This window comes from Varroa destructor, unplaced genomic scaffold, assembly GCF_002443255.2.
Source record: "Varroa destructor unplaced genomic scaffold, Vdes_3.0 BEIS01000003.1, whole genome shotgun sequence".
NCBI classification, from domain to species: domain Eukaryota; kingdom Metazoa; phylum Arthropoda; class Arachnida; order Mesostigmata; family Varroidae; genus Varroa; species Varroa destructor.
In genome coordinates, this window is record NW_019211456.1 from 44,451,525 (window position 1) to 44,467,878 (window position 16,354).

At 41.0% G+C, this 16,354-nt stretch overlaps 1 protein-coding gene across 8 annotated transcripts in view; it reads right to left on the reverse strand.

Moving 5' to 3' along the window:
- Window positions 1–12,810, reverse strand: part of LOC111246579 (lysosome membrane protein 2-like) — a 48,771-nt gene extending 35,961 nt beyond the window's left edge. For 3 of the 8 annotated variants that reach the window (XR_002671714.2, XR_015323443.1, XM_022796400.2), the window contains exon 1: window positions 11,279–12,740. Coding sequence is in view for 4 of the 8 variants with exons in the window: in XM_022796400.2 (XP_022652135.1) it covers window positions 11,279–11,404 (126 nt within the window). In the remaining 4 variants the exon portion in view is untranslated. Of the gene's footprint in view, window positions 1–11,278 lie in introns of all 8 variants that reach the window. The other 5 variants (XM_086983249.1, XM_086983248.1, XM_022796401.2 and 2 more) reach the window with 5 other exon arrangements.
- Window positions 12,811–16,354: the final 3,544 nt, after the last annotated feature.

A 16,354-nucleotide genomic window follows, 5' to 3' on the forward strand; every position in this document is an offset into this window, starting at 1 on the left:
CCACTATCGAAACCAACATGCTCCTATGTATAATATGTAAGAATTTGTGATTATACTGAAAATAAACCTTTTTCAGTTCGAACTTCGAAGTAGTTGTTGGGGTTAGCGTCACCAGTGCTTTACCGACGGACTTTAGTTAGAAAGTCTACCGCGGGTTGAATGATAGAGAAGATATGGAAACAAAATCACCAATTTTACGGCGGCTGTGAAACCGCCTTTGGTTTAGTGGATTTTCAGGGAAACTACAATTAATAAAACACGGTGTCTTCTTCGTATTTCTTTAGGTCAAGTAGCAGCGTTTAAAGAAAGCGATTTACGGCAAAAAAAAAAAAAGTATTTTGTTTTGCCGTCGATCGGTGATCTATTTAGTCTCTGCATTTCATGGTGTCAGTGGATCACATCGTCTCTGATGGCAACGTTTGCCGCTGTAGCAGCATTAGCAAATTATTTATACGAAAGTAGAATTACATGTAAAAGTATAACGCGTTATACGGTAACTGAATGTTTAGGGGCAGATTCTAATCAAAGCAATATAACCGATTTCAACATAGAGCAGGTATACGGAGTTCATAGAGATGGGTGTGACGCTTAAAATAGCTATTCAACAAACTTGTACTTGTCCATGGAGGCAATATTTTGTGTCAGTTTGCTAAACGGTAAACGCTAGTTCGCTCCCACAAAAGTACAACGCTTCTTCAATAGTAATAATTAAAAAAAAAAAAAAAAATAGTTTTCACGTAAGCTTGTTATGTCAGGAATCACGTACTTATCGTGTTCTTTATCGCTAAAGAAAGATAAGACAAATTATATATCGATTATATATAGAGATGTTTATCGGTCACTTATCTATAAATTTACGATAATGTAAAACGAATAGTTTTCTGCCATAACCGCATTGTTCGCTTCAAACTTAGAACGATCGTTCGCAATACACTTTCTACTCTTAATTATTTCGAGTATCATTTTTTAAAAATAGTAGTTAATTGGAAAATAATGTTCATGATCTCATAGCCAAAAATTGTAATACTTTCTATGTGCCGCATAAGTTTTCATGATTTTTAACAGTAAATACGTCCAAAAAGATGTAATATCCTGTTATTTTCTCGCAAAAGCTACCATATCAATTGATCGGAGGCGTCCAATGCTCCACGTTTAGCAGCTGGTTAAGGGGGGTGGCTCCGGCATAACGATGCCATACGGACAATTATTTCTCTCATGCGGTTTTGCATATATATATATATATATATATATATATGGGTGTATATATTAATTTTGCTCTAAATAACGTCACCAGAATATTTAACTATATTTAAGTCACAGAATATTTAAGTCTTCGATGAGCCGACCCTGACCCTGGCTATCAAGCTTACTCTTATCCGCGCCAGCCGTAATAAGTAACTTCTCTCTTCCTGTTCTCCTATAGGCTACTGCCGGATCATGTATATCCATCATTGAAATTGTATTAACTACAGTTATTTTTACATATTTCTTGTCGCTTCTGAATTTCGATCGAGTGTGTCTGGAAGCACCCTATTGTAAGCTATTATGTGACGGAGCGAGCACACCTTTTTAAGATTTTTTTTTGTTGTTGTCTGTTTTTGATAATGGAGCTCAATAGTAGATATAACGCACACACACGCACATGTAGTCGTTCAGCTCCACCTAGAAAATGGGACGGAAACAAATGTAGAACGATCATTGCAATGCTCATTTTTGGATTTTGCTTCATTGGTAAAGCTTACGATAATCTACACCGATACTGGTCTCAATCAAAACCAACAAACCATGCGCCAAAAACTTTCAATTATTGTGTACTGCTTTTTTTTTTCGGCGAGTATCTAATTGTTTCCGATCAATAAATCGATATATGAAAATTCATAGGGGAGTTGCTTTACAATCTACACGAACCTTCGACTGAATTATTATTTACTTCTTACTTACTTATTATAACATTTCGTATAGTAGTAATAAGTTGGAGTGGAAGGTCTCAAGCAGTGCTCAACAGCGGAACCGCACCTGGAACCCTGGAATTATACATTCTATCTAAAATGATCTATTCCCATATTCTTTAATCCAATTGCGGCTTATACACAAACGGACCGCCATGTTTTCCTAACAAATTTACAAGAAGCTCGCGCTTTGCTATCACCATAGACATCATTGGCGGATTTTTTGATATTTTTATTTAACTTGCACATTAAACTCTAAATCCACTGTTCTTATGACAAGTTCAGTATCTATTCTATAGTGGCACAGGACATTTTTACTGATGTCCTTATACATAACACTGAAAAAGAGCAGCGGTTTGTTTTGATTCTTTCCTAATAGTTTTTGCATTAATGATAAGTAACTTCAACTTTTGAAAGAAATGTACCCTGTACCTTACCATTGCACTTCACTCGGTGGATTCTGCTATGCGCCTCGTAAGCATTCCAAGAAAAACATCTTAAAAAATGCGCAGATTTTAGTTTTTTATACGTGAGTATAAATTTAAAAATCTAAATATAGAGCTCTTTTCGGAGTTGTCTGCATTTCAAGCTAGAAACTTACTTACTTGCTTTCTCCTAAAAACCGCCAGCAATTGATGATTGACGTTATTGTCAGTTTTTATACGGCTTTTGAAAAATCCTAGGAAGAATTCTATGAAACAAATCGGCAGATTCTTAATAAAGCTGATATTTGAATGGCTCAAAAAATAATTTAAGTGTATTAGAAAGTGTATTAGTATTTTTGATATTTTTCGGAATATTGATGTGAAACCTAATGGCCATTTTGGGAACGAAAACATTAGTTGGTAGCTTCAGACGTACTCCAACAGTTAGTCCTTTTAAGATTGTTCGCGCTGTTTGCGGCCTTTTGCCTTTTTGCTATATAGCGTGTTTGAGCGCCACTTCAACGCACGAGTACGATCACGAAGTTGTTTCTTGTGGATCGAGGAAGAAATTGTCTGGAAATGTTTACTGGGTAATGTAAATCTTCTTAATTGATGTGAAAGGTTGTTACGCTGAACAAGCATGACTATCAGGAGTGACGCTTCTAGCACACGCAAGGAAATCGCTGAGGAATCTATTCTTGCCTAAAGACAGTCTTGGAAAGAATCCATAAGAAGTTCCCGATGTAAATGCTCCACATTGTAGGCTAAAGACTACTTTCTATATTTTCCAGAACTAGAGGTTTTTTAGATGAACAAAGTCTTCGGTGCTAGATTTAATGTTTTTTTTTTTGCTGTTTAGAAAAAAAGGTGTGGGTTTATATTGTACGTGGTGTCTACTCTTTTATGTAAGCATGTATTCGAAAATTATTAGTACCACTAATTTTTTTTGCCCTTAGCGTTTTCCTACTCTTGGCAGCACAATTGTAATCTAGCAGCCAACTGAGTCCCGTCTATTTCCAAAACAATGCCCCTACCAATCAAAACCATTCGTCGTTTGACCCCAAATTTGTATGATGTCGGAATCACATTTGACCTTCATGGTGAAAAACATACAGTACAATACCTAGGCTTGAAGCTTTTATAGAACTAGCAAAGGGAATAAACCTTTCGATTGCTTACCGAGTTGTTCTCTGGAATGTCTACGAAAATCGACTTCATTCTTAGAGTACCTATTCGATTTTTCTGTCTATCGAAAACAAACACTAAAGAAAACATTTTTCAAAACGGAAAGTTTCCTTATAAACAGGAAGTGGTAATGAGTCGAGCGACGGCACGGTACGCTGTAAGTACATGAATGGAGCGGAATTTCCCTTCAACTATAGACGAACGCTAACTTGTCAAGCAACTATCAATGAACAGCGACAAAGATGTATCTTAAATATATATGTATATCATTATCGAAACAAGCGCACAGATATTACACTATTTCTGCATTTTCGGTGATGAAGCACGCTAATGGGAAGAAAGTATCCAGAGTAGCTGTCTGAGTGATCTGGTCAAGTAGGTATAGTCAGCACTTGATCAACCATCGTTCTAACGGCAGACCTGATACTAGGTTACCCGGAAACCCTTGCTCTACGCACAAGCTGTCATAATGTAGTGACATTAATTCTATGAACATACGTTGTACTATCGAATATGTTTGTTTAAAGGTTTTTTCTTTATTGGCCTTGAGTAAAAGATTATCGCCTACGATGCCCTGACCGTAGAGCCGATGCAATGGCTCAGGTTATGTCGTATGTATGTTTTTTTTGGCAGTACCATGAAACGTGCTACGATCATAGCGGTTCGATTGGATATAAAACTAGTTGAAACATATTGAGCTCAAAATAGCGTTGACACCCATTGCCAGATTGAAAAATTCTGACGTCGAAAAGGACATAAAACTGCATTTTGAATTTGGTGGTTAGAAGCGCGATCCGGCTGCCAGCACGTCGGTACCTAAGCTTCGAACTAATACCGTTGACTTCTGAGAGTCGTGTACTCTTACTTGATAGTGATCTTCGTTTCGAAGTGGCGATTCTCTTTTGAAAGGACTAAAACACTTCAGTGACATTAAGCTCTTTGAAATGCACAGGTCATCAGAAAAATACGAAGGGTTCTATAGTCTATGAATTGATCATTACTAATCTTCAACTGCATTGCAAGATCTCTAAGATAATAAATAGCATAGATTTGCTTCCCTATACATTTACCTGTAATCAGTCACACAGTAGTATTTCAATATAGACAAGGAAGGGTGATTTCCAATCAAAGTAACATCATTTCACATTTCAGGGATTCCACCTTGCTATAAGAACTCGACTTCAGACATCGTTTGTGGGGGTTAAGGATGGCCGTTGACGGAAATAACTCGCCCACCGTTGCCGTTAGCGACGTCTACTGGCCTTTGTTTACCGCGACAGTATTTTGTGTGGATAGCAATGAAAGGTTGACGCTCGCGTATCATTTGACTTGTTTTGCGTACAGGATGCGTCGTCTGCTAGAGTCCCATGGACGAAGTTTAGCCGGCAGCTTTGTTCGGTGATCAATAGGTACCTTGCTGAAGGATTTCGTCATGCAGAGATACAGTGCATTGGGTGTCCTGACGTTGTTGATATTACGCTCGTGTCACACCGTCGTAGCTCGTAAGGCTTTGTTGTAGTTGCGATGGAAATTCAAGGAAGGCTGCCACGTGAGCACTAAATGACAGCCTGACCAACCTGGAGCTAAAACAACAATCATTCTGCAGTTAAGGCATCTAATGGAATGGACTGTTTCATCAATGCGTGTCGTTATAGCGCACTGAGGTAAATTGCTCAAAACATGAATGAATGATGTCTTCAGACTTATGCCTTCAGAAACAGTAAATAGCCTAGATGGATGCGCGGTTCTCTAAACACGTTGGTGGCACAATACCGTTACTGTACATCCTGCAGTGTATTGCTTGTACCCAAATAATTCAACTGATCAAAATATTTGTTTAGATTTATATAAATAACAGCTATTAGCGTAAATTGGAATAAATTGTTGTTGTTATACCTCCTGTTTAGGGTGGGGCAAAAGTTGGAGTGAGGTTCCACCAGCAACCAGTCGCACCATGTTAGGCTATCTGCCCTTCCACGATCAGAGCAACATAGTTATGCCTGTTGTTTCTGCAGTAGAAAGGGGTTTCTTGTTCATAGTTTACCAAGAGGGCCTCAAACATGGCTAACATTTAATTCATGTGACCTTCTGCGCACCGGCACTAACAATGCACTTGATGGAGAGTTCCGGTAGTGATGTTAGCGTTGACTGAATTTTGCCCACTTTTACAGTCGTGACGAAAATGACCAGCTGCCTTAGCAGGTTTCGACCCAGTAACAATTTTGTCAGCATCGACAAAACATAGAACTATCTTAACCATTTTCTCCAGTTGTATACACTATCTACTCGAAGGTGTTAACCCTTAATTTCGAACAACGTTTTTATACGTGTCTCGCTCAGATCTTCATCGCCCAATCTACGTGTCTCTCTCAAATTGATCTCCTTTGGCTTTCATATGTGAATAGAGATTATGTGCCTAAACCTGAGAGAACTATTTCGATTTTCGAACTTTCTATTATGTGGAACACAGGTGGAATTGCACTTACACTCAGTCAACTTACATAAGCGCATAGCTGACAGTCATCCTGTAAACAAGCTTATGTTTACGAGACTCGCTATCTACTATTGGATGAGATCAAGCGTTATCGAATCATGGACTGAGGCACGTTCTGTCCCTCATTTGTCGCGACCAATCAGCTTTTGCATCCGACTTCGTTTCGTTCGATAGGGGTGGCATCGCCACATGAAGCAATTGATGGCGATTTTATTTTGTCAAAAACCGAATCATGAAGTTACCAGCTTCGGTTCGAAATTCGTTACTGCTTCGCACTGCCAGCGGCATATAGCGGACAGCCATAGCAGCGATGAGCTGGCTACATAGCGTTTCGTATCTATCGTCTGAACTATTTACATGACTGATTGACGCTTTCTTAATGTACACAGCTGACGATCAGGTGTCTGAGCCTCTGTTCGAACTTGCGATGCTGAAGGTCAAATCATCTGTCTTATCAGTACACCACGAACCGTTAAATACACATATCGGAGTTTTTGCATTGCGTAAGACCTTTTTAAGCCCCCATCTATAAGTGGTTCGTGTATGTGAGTTCAGAATAGTTGTCTGCGAGCCATTATCGACGTAAGCGAATATTGTAACGAGGAACTAAATTGATCCCGAAGATAACCCACACAGTTTTCGTTCTGTCTGAACATCGGCGGTGCGACGGTGGAAGGGGAGGTCGCCCCATCGAAAGTACAGCCTTGCCGAAACACACGGAATCCTGGCACGTACGGCGTCGAAGTCTGAACATTGGCTTGATCGCTGATAGCTGAAATGTTCTGTACGACGGCAGAGTTTTTTTTCCCTATGTACATTTCGCTTTGTAGCGCACCATGACGATGGTGAATTAATCCAGAACATACAGAATACAGAAATTTGACGCATCGCCAGACACGTATCGCCCTTTCAGCAGAACCAGGCTATCGCTAGCAGCAACACCGTAAAACACAGAAAGCGCGTACTAATCTATAGCGCTTTGCAGTTCTTATTGTGGATCCGCGTCTCGTTCTATGCTCGACCAGACGGCACATTTGTGTAACAGTCGTGACTTATATCCCAACGTTTGCTCCATAGTGAAATCAACAAGTGGAATACAGCCGTGGGAAACTGAATCAATTGAAATTCATAGACGGTCATTTTGGTATCGTGTGAGGCGAAACGATAAAAGCGATATAACTAGGAAAGAAGATGTTTTTTAGGAAAATTTTTCTTCCGTCTTTTTGATGAAGTGTAGTACGTCGGCGGTCTGCTATGAGCGATCGCAGTGGTAGATTGTAATCGTGCATGTAAAGATGAACTTTCGAATACGTTCACCGTCCACCGAATGGACCGCTTTCCTGCCGTGCTTTTACTATGGCTCTTCTGTCATCGACCGACCTTTCAAGGTCGATTCACTAACTGTTATCGCTGACTGAATTTTGCCGTTTGACCTCGAGGTCGCATGTGTGCAAACGTGTATCGATGCAAAAAGCTCTAACTTTTAGTCCTAGTTTAACCTATTCTGCTATGAAAAGTTGTGTCTATTAATTGGCCGGCGTCAATACAGTCGCTTTTGCATAGTCTCGCGTCGTGACGCCCATTGGCAGCAGCTGGAAATATATAGCTGTCTTACTCGTCGCCGTACGTTGGCGTCGAAAATTATGTGAGCAACGAATGTGTCGTGAACGTCAATGTCTTCACCTCGTTTTAGAAATCAGTTTTGGTAGCTCGTTGTTTGTCGTAGCTAAACCAGATCGATACGGAGCTGGGAGCGGCAGGACAGTTCTTTGAAGCGCCTTCTAAATATCATATCAAGTCCATATTCCTTCTACAGATGACAGCCAGACCCATAGTTCTATTCTATTTTTTTGTTCGGTGTAAATGCCTTGGAGAAATGTTCGCCAAGGCTTGTCAAAGGACTGAGATTAACCCGTATCGTATTTTCAAAAACGACACCCATACCCTTATTTCTACTGGAGAGGGGAGCTGTTTTCGATTCTCCTAAAACTGAGAATTTTTATTTCGACTTGTTGGCACTGTACAACTATTGCCACGAGCCACATATTTATAGCCGTCACAAACAAGATCACACGGAAGAGCCACGGGGGAGAAGTGTAGACGTATGGTGAACGCCACGCGAACTTCGCTAGCATAAACCGAAGTAAAACTCGGTACCACTTTATGCTGAATATACTTTCTTTTCAAGAAATTGGCCTTTCGTTGAATGTTGAATTCAAACGTACGTAGAACATATAGCGCAATAGTTTTCTGTCGCCTAACAGGCGAAGCGTTTTTGCTTAACGACACCGACAAACACGTTCTGGGTACTTTCTGACACTTTTCATATTCAGTCGACTATGGGCGACAACATGTGTCGATTCTATGCTTCTTTCCGCCCTCTTATGTTAATTAAAGAATATAGAAAAGCCGCTAGAGGATTTGCTCGCTGTCTTCACGCTGACGTACCGCCACGTTCCTTTATTGTTTCTTTTTGGTATGCCAGACGAGTATTATTGACGATATGTTGTGCGTCGTTTATTTGTTTGCATCCCGTTGACTTGGGATGTTTACTAAATACGCATTGCGATAATTTTCAATTGCTTTATTCTAGATAGGTAATCGCATTATTAGATTGAACGAATTTTATTTCGGGACAAAGCCTAACAAATTCCCAGTCCGCAGACTCCGCGACCATTGCAACTGTGATAGGTGTAACGTTCCGTCAATGCGTTCTACATGTCAAAAGATACGCGCTTTATGGTGGTCTCGTGCGAATTATATCAATTGACAGAAGTCACTTTCAGTCGCCTTAGCCGACGCGCATCGGCCAGCCTATTGCACCTCGATGACGATGACGATGACGATGACGTTTTTATCATTGTCCTCTTAAATGATAAATAGATGTGTCCTTTCCTATGCCCATTAGACTATCGTTAAGCGTTACTTCAGATGGCTGTCTGAACGAAAAATGTCCGTCTATATTTGGACTCATGTCTACACCGTTAAATGTAGTGGGTAAACGCGATACCATCATAGTACCACGGTGACATCGACCACTAGAGGTATAAACTATATTTTCAGTTAGCATCTTGCAGTCTTATTGTTAACTTGGTGATTTGCTACGCGACCTATCATAACAATAGGCCAAACAAGTTAATAGACGATTGCGAAAGCGGAAGACTGAAGTGGTCAGTGGCAAATCTAATCGATTTGAATGGTCGGGATCCGTTGCGCGGTTTTATGGAAGATCCCTGGTCGCAGCTGCGGCCGTACAATTGTGTCAGAGGCTTTGTCGCTGTTATTCAAGCCAAGACAGACTGCAAACACTACGGTACGCGCAGACGGGAGCAAATTTTGCGTGTGGCAGCTCGATCAGCGTCAATAGCAGTAACGACGACTGCTACGTTTAGCCAAGATGGCGGTGATTGTCCCTGATACAGGTAATAAATAATCATGGGCTGTCTGTCATACCGCAACGTTCGTTCTTAGCAAAGTTAATCGCGCTTTTTTCTGTACGAAATACGAATCGTCGGCAAAGTATACATCCACAGAAACTCAGACACATAGCTATAGCGGGTCACGTGTAGGTAACAGCCAAATGATACATATGATTATTGTCATTTCTATATTTGTATTATTACTGCCCACTGTCCATTTTTGATCATGTGATATTGTATTTTGGCCTTAAGTGAGGCATGCAACGGGGTCAAGCTGAATCAAACCCGTATGCTAGTTCCATCTGAATTATCTGAAAATTAAACTATCTACTCACTCTAGTTAGCAGCATTTGCGTCTTTAGATACTTAACAGATAGAAGTAATTGACATCTTGTTCCCTATACCATATTGATGAGATTGAAAAGATTTCACTTTAACACAACGATGAACTACAGGTTGGCCAGGCTTTAGAATATAAGGCAGAAGATCAGAGAATTAAATACTGTATCGCCTATTACAGTTTAATAGCTATTTTATTATATATTAATTAGTATGTTTCGTTGGGAGCATCTCTAGGCTACAGTTATTTCCATGACCTCCTAATATACATTTGTTCCCCAAATTGGAAAATTTCCAGTAGCTAATTTTCTTCATAGACCTCCTCTATATCAAGCGTATATTTATCGTAGGCAGGTAAAAAGTTTTTGCAAGGAACTTGTGGCATTATCTTCACAAAAGGGTAGTAGTATAACCTTTTGAATCAAAATGTATCAAGTTGGCGTAATGGCTAATTTACCACGTTATTTGTACTAAGGGAACAACTTTAAATATACTTCTATTTAAATTACGTTGCGGTGATAGGATACGCATAAATTAAATACCTAAAATTGCGCCTAAATGTGCGCAGGCGCCGCCCTTAGACCGCATCCTGGACAAAACTTGTATCTGATTCTCGCATTTGATATTCTGTAAACTATTCTTGCAATAAATTTTCTTGCATGGATGGAACCGCAAGGAAAGCATTCGGCATTCAACCCGCAGGCCTATTATAAGACACCTATATAGTTCTAAGACACACATATATATATATATACTCTTCCCAGTCAGTCCACCGCGCTAAAACAGCCATCTTGCCTAAAATGCTTTATCCTACCACGTGTTTAAATGAAACATACTCATACCATGTCGTATGAAAACTTCGCGGGCCAACGAAAGCTGTCTGTACCGAAGTTTTGATTTGATTTCAGTCTAAGTCATCGTCGTTTGAATTAAACACTAGACATATCTTTATCCTGCTAGCTGATTATCTTGTTGGTTACCCTAATAAATGCTTAGACTCCTCAAAATCTTACGAATATTTTTGTATTTTTTTTTTATGGGGTTTATTCAGATGTCAAAAAATGTGCTCGATAAGTATACTTTTTGAGTTAAGTTCACAGCGTGAAAAAAGGCTTAAGGGTCCGCTAATTAAATTAATTGCTGTAGGATGTCGCTCGTCTTTCGTTTGACCGCTTGAAACTCGTCATTAGTTGGCACCAATGTATGTCAAATCAAGTCAACTTTAAATTCCATAGACGGACGGTACTACAATTTCCCAAAGGACTGCTACATCGCAAGTATGTCTAAAATGTAAACTCAAAATGAACAAAAAAAAAAGCTTTTTTAGCGCGACGGAAGCTTTTCTTGAATTATGTCTCCCCATGTGGATGCTATGATAGAGGCATTAGCCGTACGGCAACATGAATTTTATTCCGCCTACCGTGGTATGGCCCTTACCTAATACTTTGTGTGCTAATCAATTCCTACCTGGCTGACTTTTGCGCCAATGATCGAGGGCACCATATAGTATCCGACCACTCCCAAAATGAAAACTACGGCAGAAGCTGCAAATACTATGAAAGCTACCCATCGTGGTACACCCGTTAAAATCATCGTATTCTGTACACGAATCAACACTGTCCAAGAAAATTCTTCCCTTGAAGAATGGTCCACAAAGCACTTATTTTGTATCGTTTCCACACGCTGGTATATCGAAGCACGAACAGTCTGACCGCTGCACCTACCGAGTTATTCTCTTTCGTCTAGTACGCTAGATTCGCTGGCAAACCCGTTCCCGACTGCTCTCACAATACAGGTGCTCCCATTATGTTAGTTGCTGTACTTCAGCTTTCCTTTCTGCTTGCATTCTGTTACGATATGAGCTTCACTGCGCCATCACCACAAGCAGGATTCGAAGCAGTGCCCCCAGCACTCGGTCAGAAGGTCGACATCCCCCACAAAACTCATGCCTTGAGAATGTCTCGACTCACATGTTAGCTCGCCGCTCCGAACATTTATATCCAGTTTCGGACGACGTCACCAACATCCGACACGGGTCACAGATCACTGTCAGTGCATACACATACAAATATGTGTCACAACTGCCCTATACGCATATCCGATGAATATCTCCTGTCGCGCGCACTGATCAAGAAGGCGATGTTAGCTGAGGACAGATGACGCCTGCTGATGCAGGCCTACGGAGGCGACATCAATCTGAGTGCATTCATTAACAGCACACGTTCACAAACAGAGATGAAGATGCCACAGTAGAGCCATAACAACCTTTATCAGCGAAAACGCGATGATCACAATAATGGCGATGGCGATGGCGATGATGATGATGATGATGATGATGGCAATGATAATAATGATAATGCTGGAGAGAATGAGACTCTATGATAAGCGTGACAATGTACGTTTGATGCGATTCGTGTCGATACAGATGGAAATTCGTATCGGTCTCAAAAAAAAAAGAAGCTAGAACTCTGGCCCTAATTGCAATTCGGTGTGGCCGCCGATGCGTGAACACGGATCAATCGAATGTTCGACAGCTCGAGTGTGAACTCAAGATAGATAAATGTGGCCGCGCTCATCCGTCTGTCTGCTACGAGCAAAATCGATAGACTTCAGCTACCGAACAGAAACAGCACGAAAAGCTACTGCCGCCCTTCGGTATTCGTTCGGTGACACCACTGGGCGATCAAGTCGATTCGGTGTAGTCGACGTCTGCAGTTCGTCTCCTTCATTAGCTCGTTTCGTCTACTTGTCGATCCTCCTTCCACCTACCACCGATACCGATAGCGCTGTTGCCACTTGCCTGTCAGCAAGAGCCTTACGGCCACAAATAGGTACCTGTTGACCCTCGAGTCTCACTCGACACCTGGTCTGTGCAAGTGCTGCTGGGTCAGGAGAGGAGGGCGAAAAGAAGACCTGCCCTTACCATTCGCCCGCTATGCCAACAGCAGCAGCGGCATCATTAACAGCATCGTTCGTCATAACCATCAGCAGCAAGTATGATCGAATCATCATGCAACGAGACACTGCTAATACAAATAGTACAACATCTGCTACACGGGCGCCTTCAAAGCAGCCGCAGCGAGAGGCGACATTCCATCAGAGAGTCGTGCTGGCACACAGGTCGTGCATCACACTGCACATACACCCTTGCTCCTCCGTCCTATTAGCTGCCGCTACTGGCCCAGTCTGGATCCACCAGAACCACGCTGGTGTCTGTGCATACACACGAAGCGAGGTCACGGAGAGGCACGCTTTCTTGATACTGCCGTTCGCTGCTGTGGCAGTATCGGCGCAGTGAATTGTTAACGCAAATTGCCGCGACAAACAGACGGACAAAGACAGATGCGTTTGCCATCGAAGGGCATACCCAGCCTGTAAGAGCTATCGATCCACGATAGCGCTTCGCTACGGCTAGTACTGCGTTCGCTAGTGATCATGTTGAGGGTGTTAGTGGGTACAGATGTAGGGAGTTTTTAGCCATACAGCGAAAAAAAAAAACAGCTTCTCGGTGATGAGTATCGACTGTCTTACGCGATTTTTGTGTGTATGTATACGTGTCTGTGTGTGTGCGCCTGCTCGATAGATCTTTGCACTGAGCTGATGTAGAATCATGTTTGAATAGCAGAAACATCAATTCATTATAGTACCTTTTATACATCGCATGAATAGAAGACACGTTATTTTGTACTTAATGTCACTTCTTAGACAACCGCGCCGGCTTTGGTAGCTTTCAGCAGGCAGGTGTCGAAATGGGATAAATCTTGAAACTCAGTGGAAATATAGGGCACCATTTCAAGAACGCTATAGGATGCCATTAGGCATCCCTAGGATACGTATTCATGATAGCAGTGCTGATTATAATTGGTTTTATTGTAACAATTATCTTAAACGCAACTGCTGTGACTTGAAGGCCCCATGCGTTACAAGAGGATGAAATTAGTTTTAAATGGTCCCTGCGGGGCCTATAAAGGGAGATAAAGACGCAAACATATGTTTGCTATTTTTGAGAGAAGTTTTCTATTAATAATACGCTAAATTGATACAAGACTTTTTTCAAAGTAAGGCCTTAAAGGGTGACCTATATGCTTGATACATGCATATCGATTCTGAGTTACTAGGCTATTCTCGCCGCCGATCCTTGTGATCTGTTAACCATTCACTGATTTCATTAAAATTTACTAATTTGGCTCTTTTCATTAATCAATCGCTCTAGCTTGTTGCTGAGCTCACTTACAGACCAATCCACAACATGCGTCCTTTTTCAGACAGACACACATGGAACAAAGATCTGAGAAACTTGATTACGCTTTTCTAATTTATTATAGTATTCTATCTGTTTCGCAGAGGGTACTACCATTTGATCGACGACTCGAAGTAACACTAATCAATTTCGGAGATCTTTTAGTATTGTTTAGGTTCAAGCTGAAATATATTTTTTTTGTCGAAGCCGTTAGCGTGGACATGTACGCCGATAAAGCAGGAAGTGCTATCGTACGGATAACTTACTGAAATCTCGTAGAAAGCTGATTGAACAATAGAAAATAGAGAATGGTCGCTAGCAATTATTGCCTGTCAACTTTGTAGTGTTACGTCACGCTGGAACTTTTCGGTAAACCGCTATAGCCGTATCCCACTGCTGATCAGATGAGCGTCGTTAAGCAAGCTGATCTTTTGGTACTAAAGCTATGAATAGCTGGTGCCAAGCAAATGCAGCTGCGTCGCGCATAGCAAAGAGTGATTCGTAAAGACCCACTGAGCTGCTCCGGGTTTATAAATAACATAGGACTTTTATCGTCCTACTTTGTTATTTATAAACGATAGGTACTGACCTGCATGGCATAATGTCTATCGAACTGGTATTGTCTATTAGGGAGCATTCGAATTGTTGTTCTTTCCAGTACACACAGTCTTTCTTCTATCATACTTCTGATCGAGCTTGCTTCAGAAATTTCTTAACGTCTTTTCGGTGTTTATTCTTCATAGCCATGTAGATAGAGAATTAGCTATGAAAAACAAACAAAGTATGTACCGTATAATACGTACGTCGCAAGAAATATCTTCATTAGACCTCAAAATAATAATGAAATATGTACGTTTAAAGCATGTCTCTTTCTGTCTGATTTTTATATTACTTTCATATTCATTCCATCCAGAATAGATTTTATAATATTATGGTTATATTGTCGTCATATGACGGTTTAGATGATTGACAGCCAGGTGTCAGTTTGACTGCAGGTTCAGTTTATGACCACTCGAAATCATTTGTGATGTGCTTAGTTTAGAATCATAAAGGCATAACAGGTTTAGGTTTCTATTCTGGGGAGCTTGATTTTCTAAAAAACGATTACCGGCGTCAGCTGACTACGATTGAAGCATTGGGTGGATGTGTAGGATTGGACAACAGCCTTGTCGAAATGTGCGAAACATCTCGAAGTAACTTGTCCTGTAATTATGAAGCTAGCTCGGCCATATTTACTGTATTGAAGCTCCGAAGAATACTTAGGCCTTGGCTTTAATTTGCTTCTAAACCGAAAGGTAAACCCAAGAATAGGCTTTCACTATTCAGATCCTCAAGTGATGTAAGAAGCGTGTATATAAATGGTACAGTTGTGTCGTTCCAGAATTCAACCTGTGGTCACTCTACTAATGCACGAATCGGTGTACTACTTAACTGGTTTTATAGAGTCAGTCCTACGGCCGAAGTAGATTTTCATTCAAAACGAAGAACGCAGTCTCTCCGAGCTCACTCCTCCCCAACGGATAACTGATTCTTATTCGAATCCTCGACCGATTTAGACCCAGATCCGCATCGAATAAACGGAAACAATTTGGTAGCTTTTATGCTCTACGTAGAAAGATATACGCTAGCGAAATCGTTTTCTAGTGGGCCGCTTGGCTATTAACTCTTAATGAAGAGCACGCAACGCAATATTGGTAAATATCTTGGCCAAAATTATCTTGAGACAGCGGTTAGTAAGAATAATTAGCTTCGATTGATGGCTACAAAGTGGGGGGCTCCAACGAAGTGATTGTAATAGCTTTGCAGAAACATAACATAGCTAGAACGAAGGCCGTCGACACCCTCTGCTGGATAATACATAACATTTAAGCGTGCGAAAGTGCAGAGTCGTAATTTAGCATTTAGTAAACAGTATACCCACCTAAAAATTAGGTCTATCGCTGTTCAAAGTGCATTCCGTACGATGCCCCAACGCAAAAGATTGTATCAAAATCGAGGTGCAAACATTGTTCTCAAAACGGCCAGCGTGCGAATACATTTATTCAGTATTACGTACATAATCGAATAGTCGATATACACTGGGTCGCTGACAAGCCCCTGCCCGAATAGTACATGTTGATAATAGAAGACGTAGCATCTGATGCATGCCCTCCCAGAGATATGGCACACATATGTTGATTCAAATGCACATCCATAATGTCACTGATAGCCGAACTAATATACCGAATACCGTACGCTATATAGATCTCTGCCGCAAAACGCAACTTCTGTCGACCGTGACACACTTTACGCAAAACACAGAC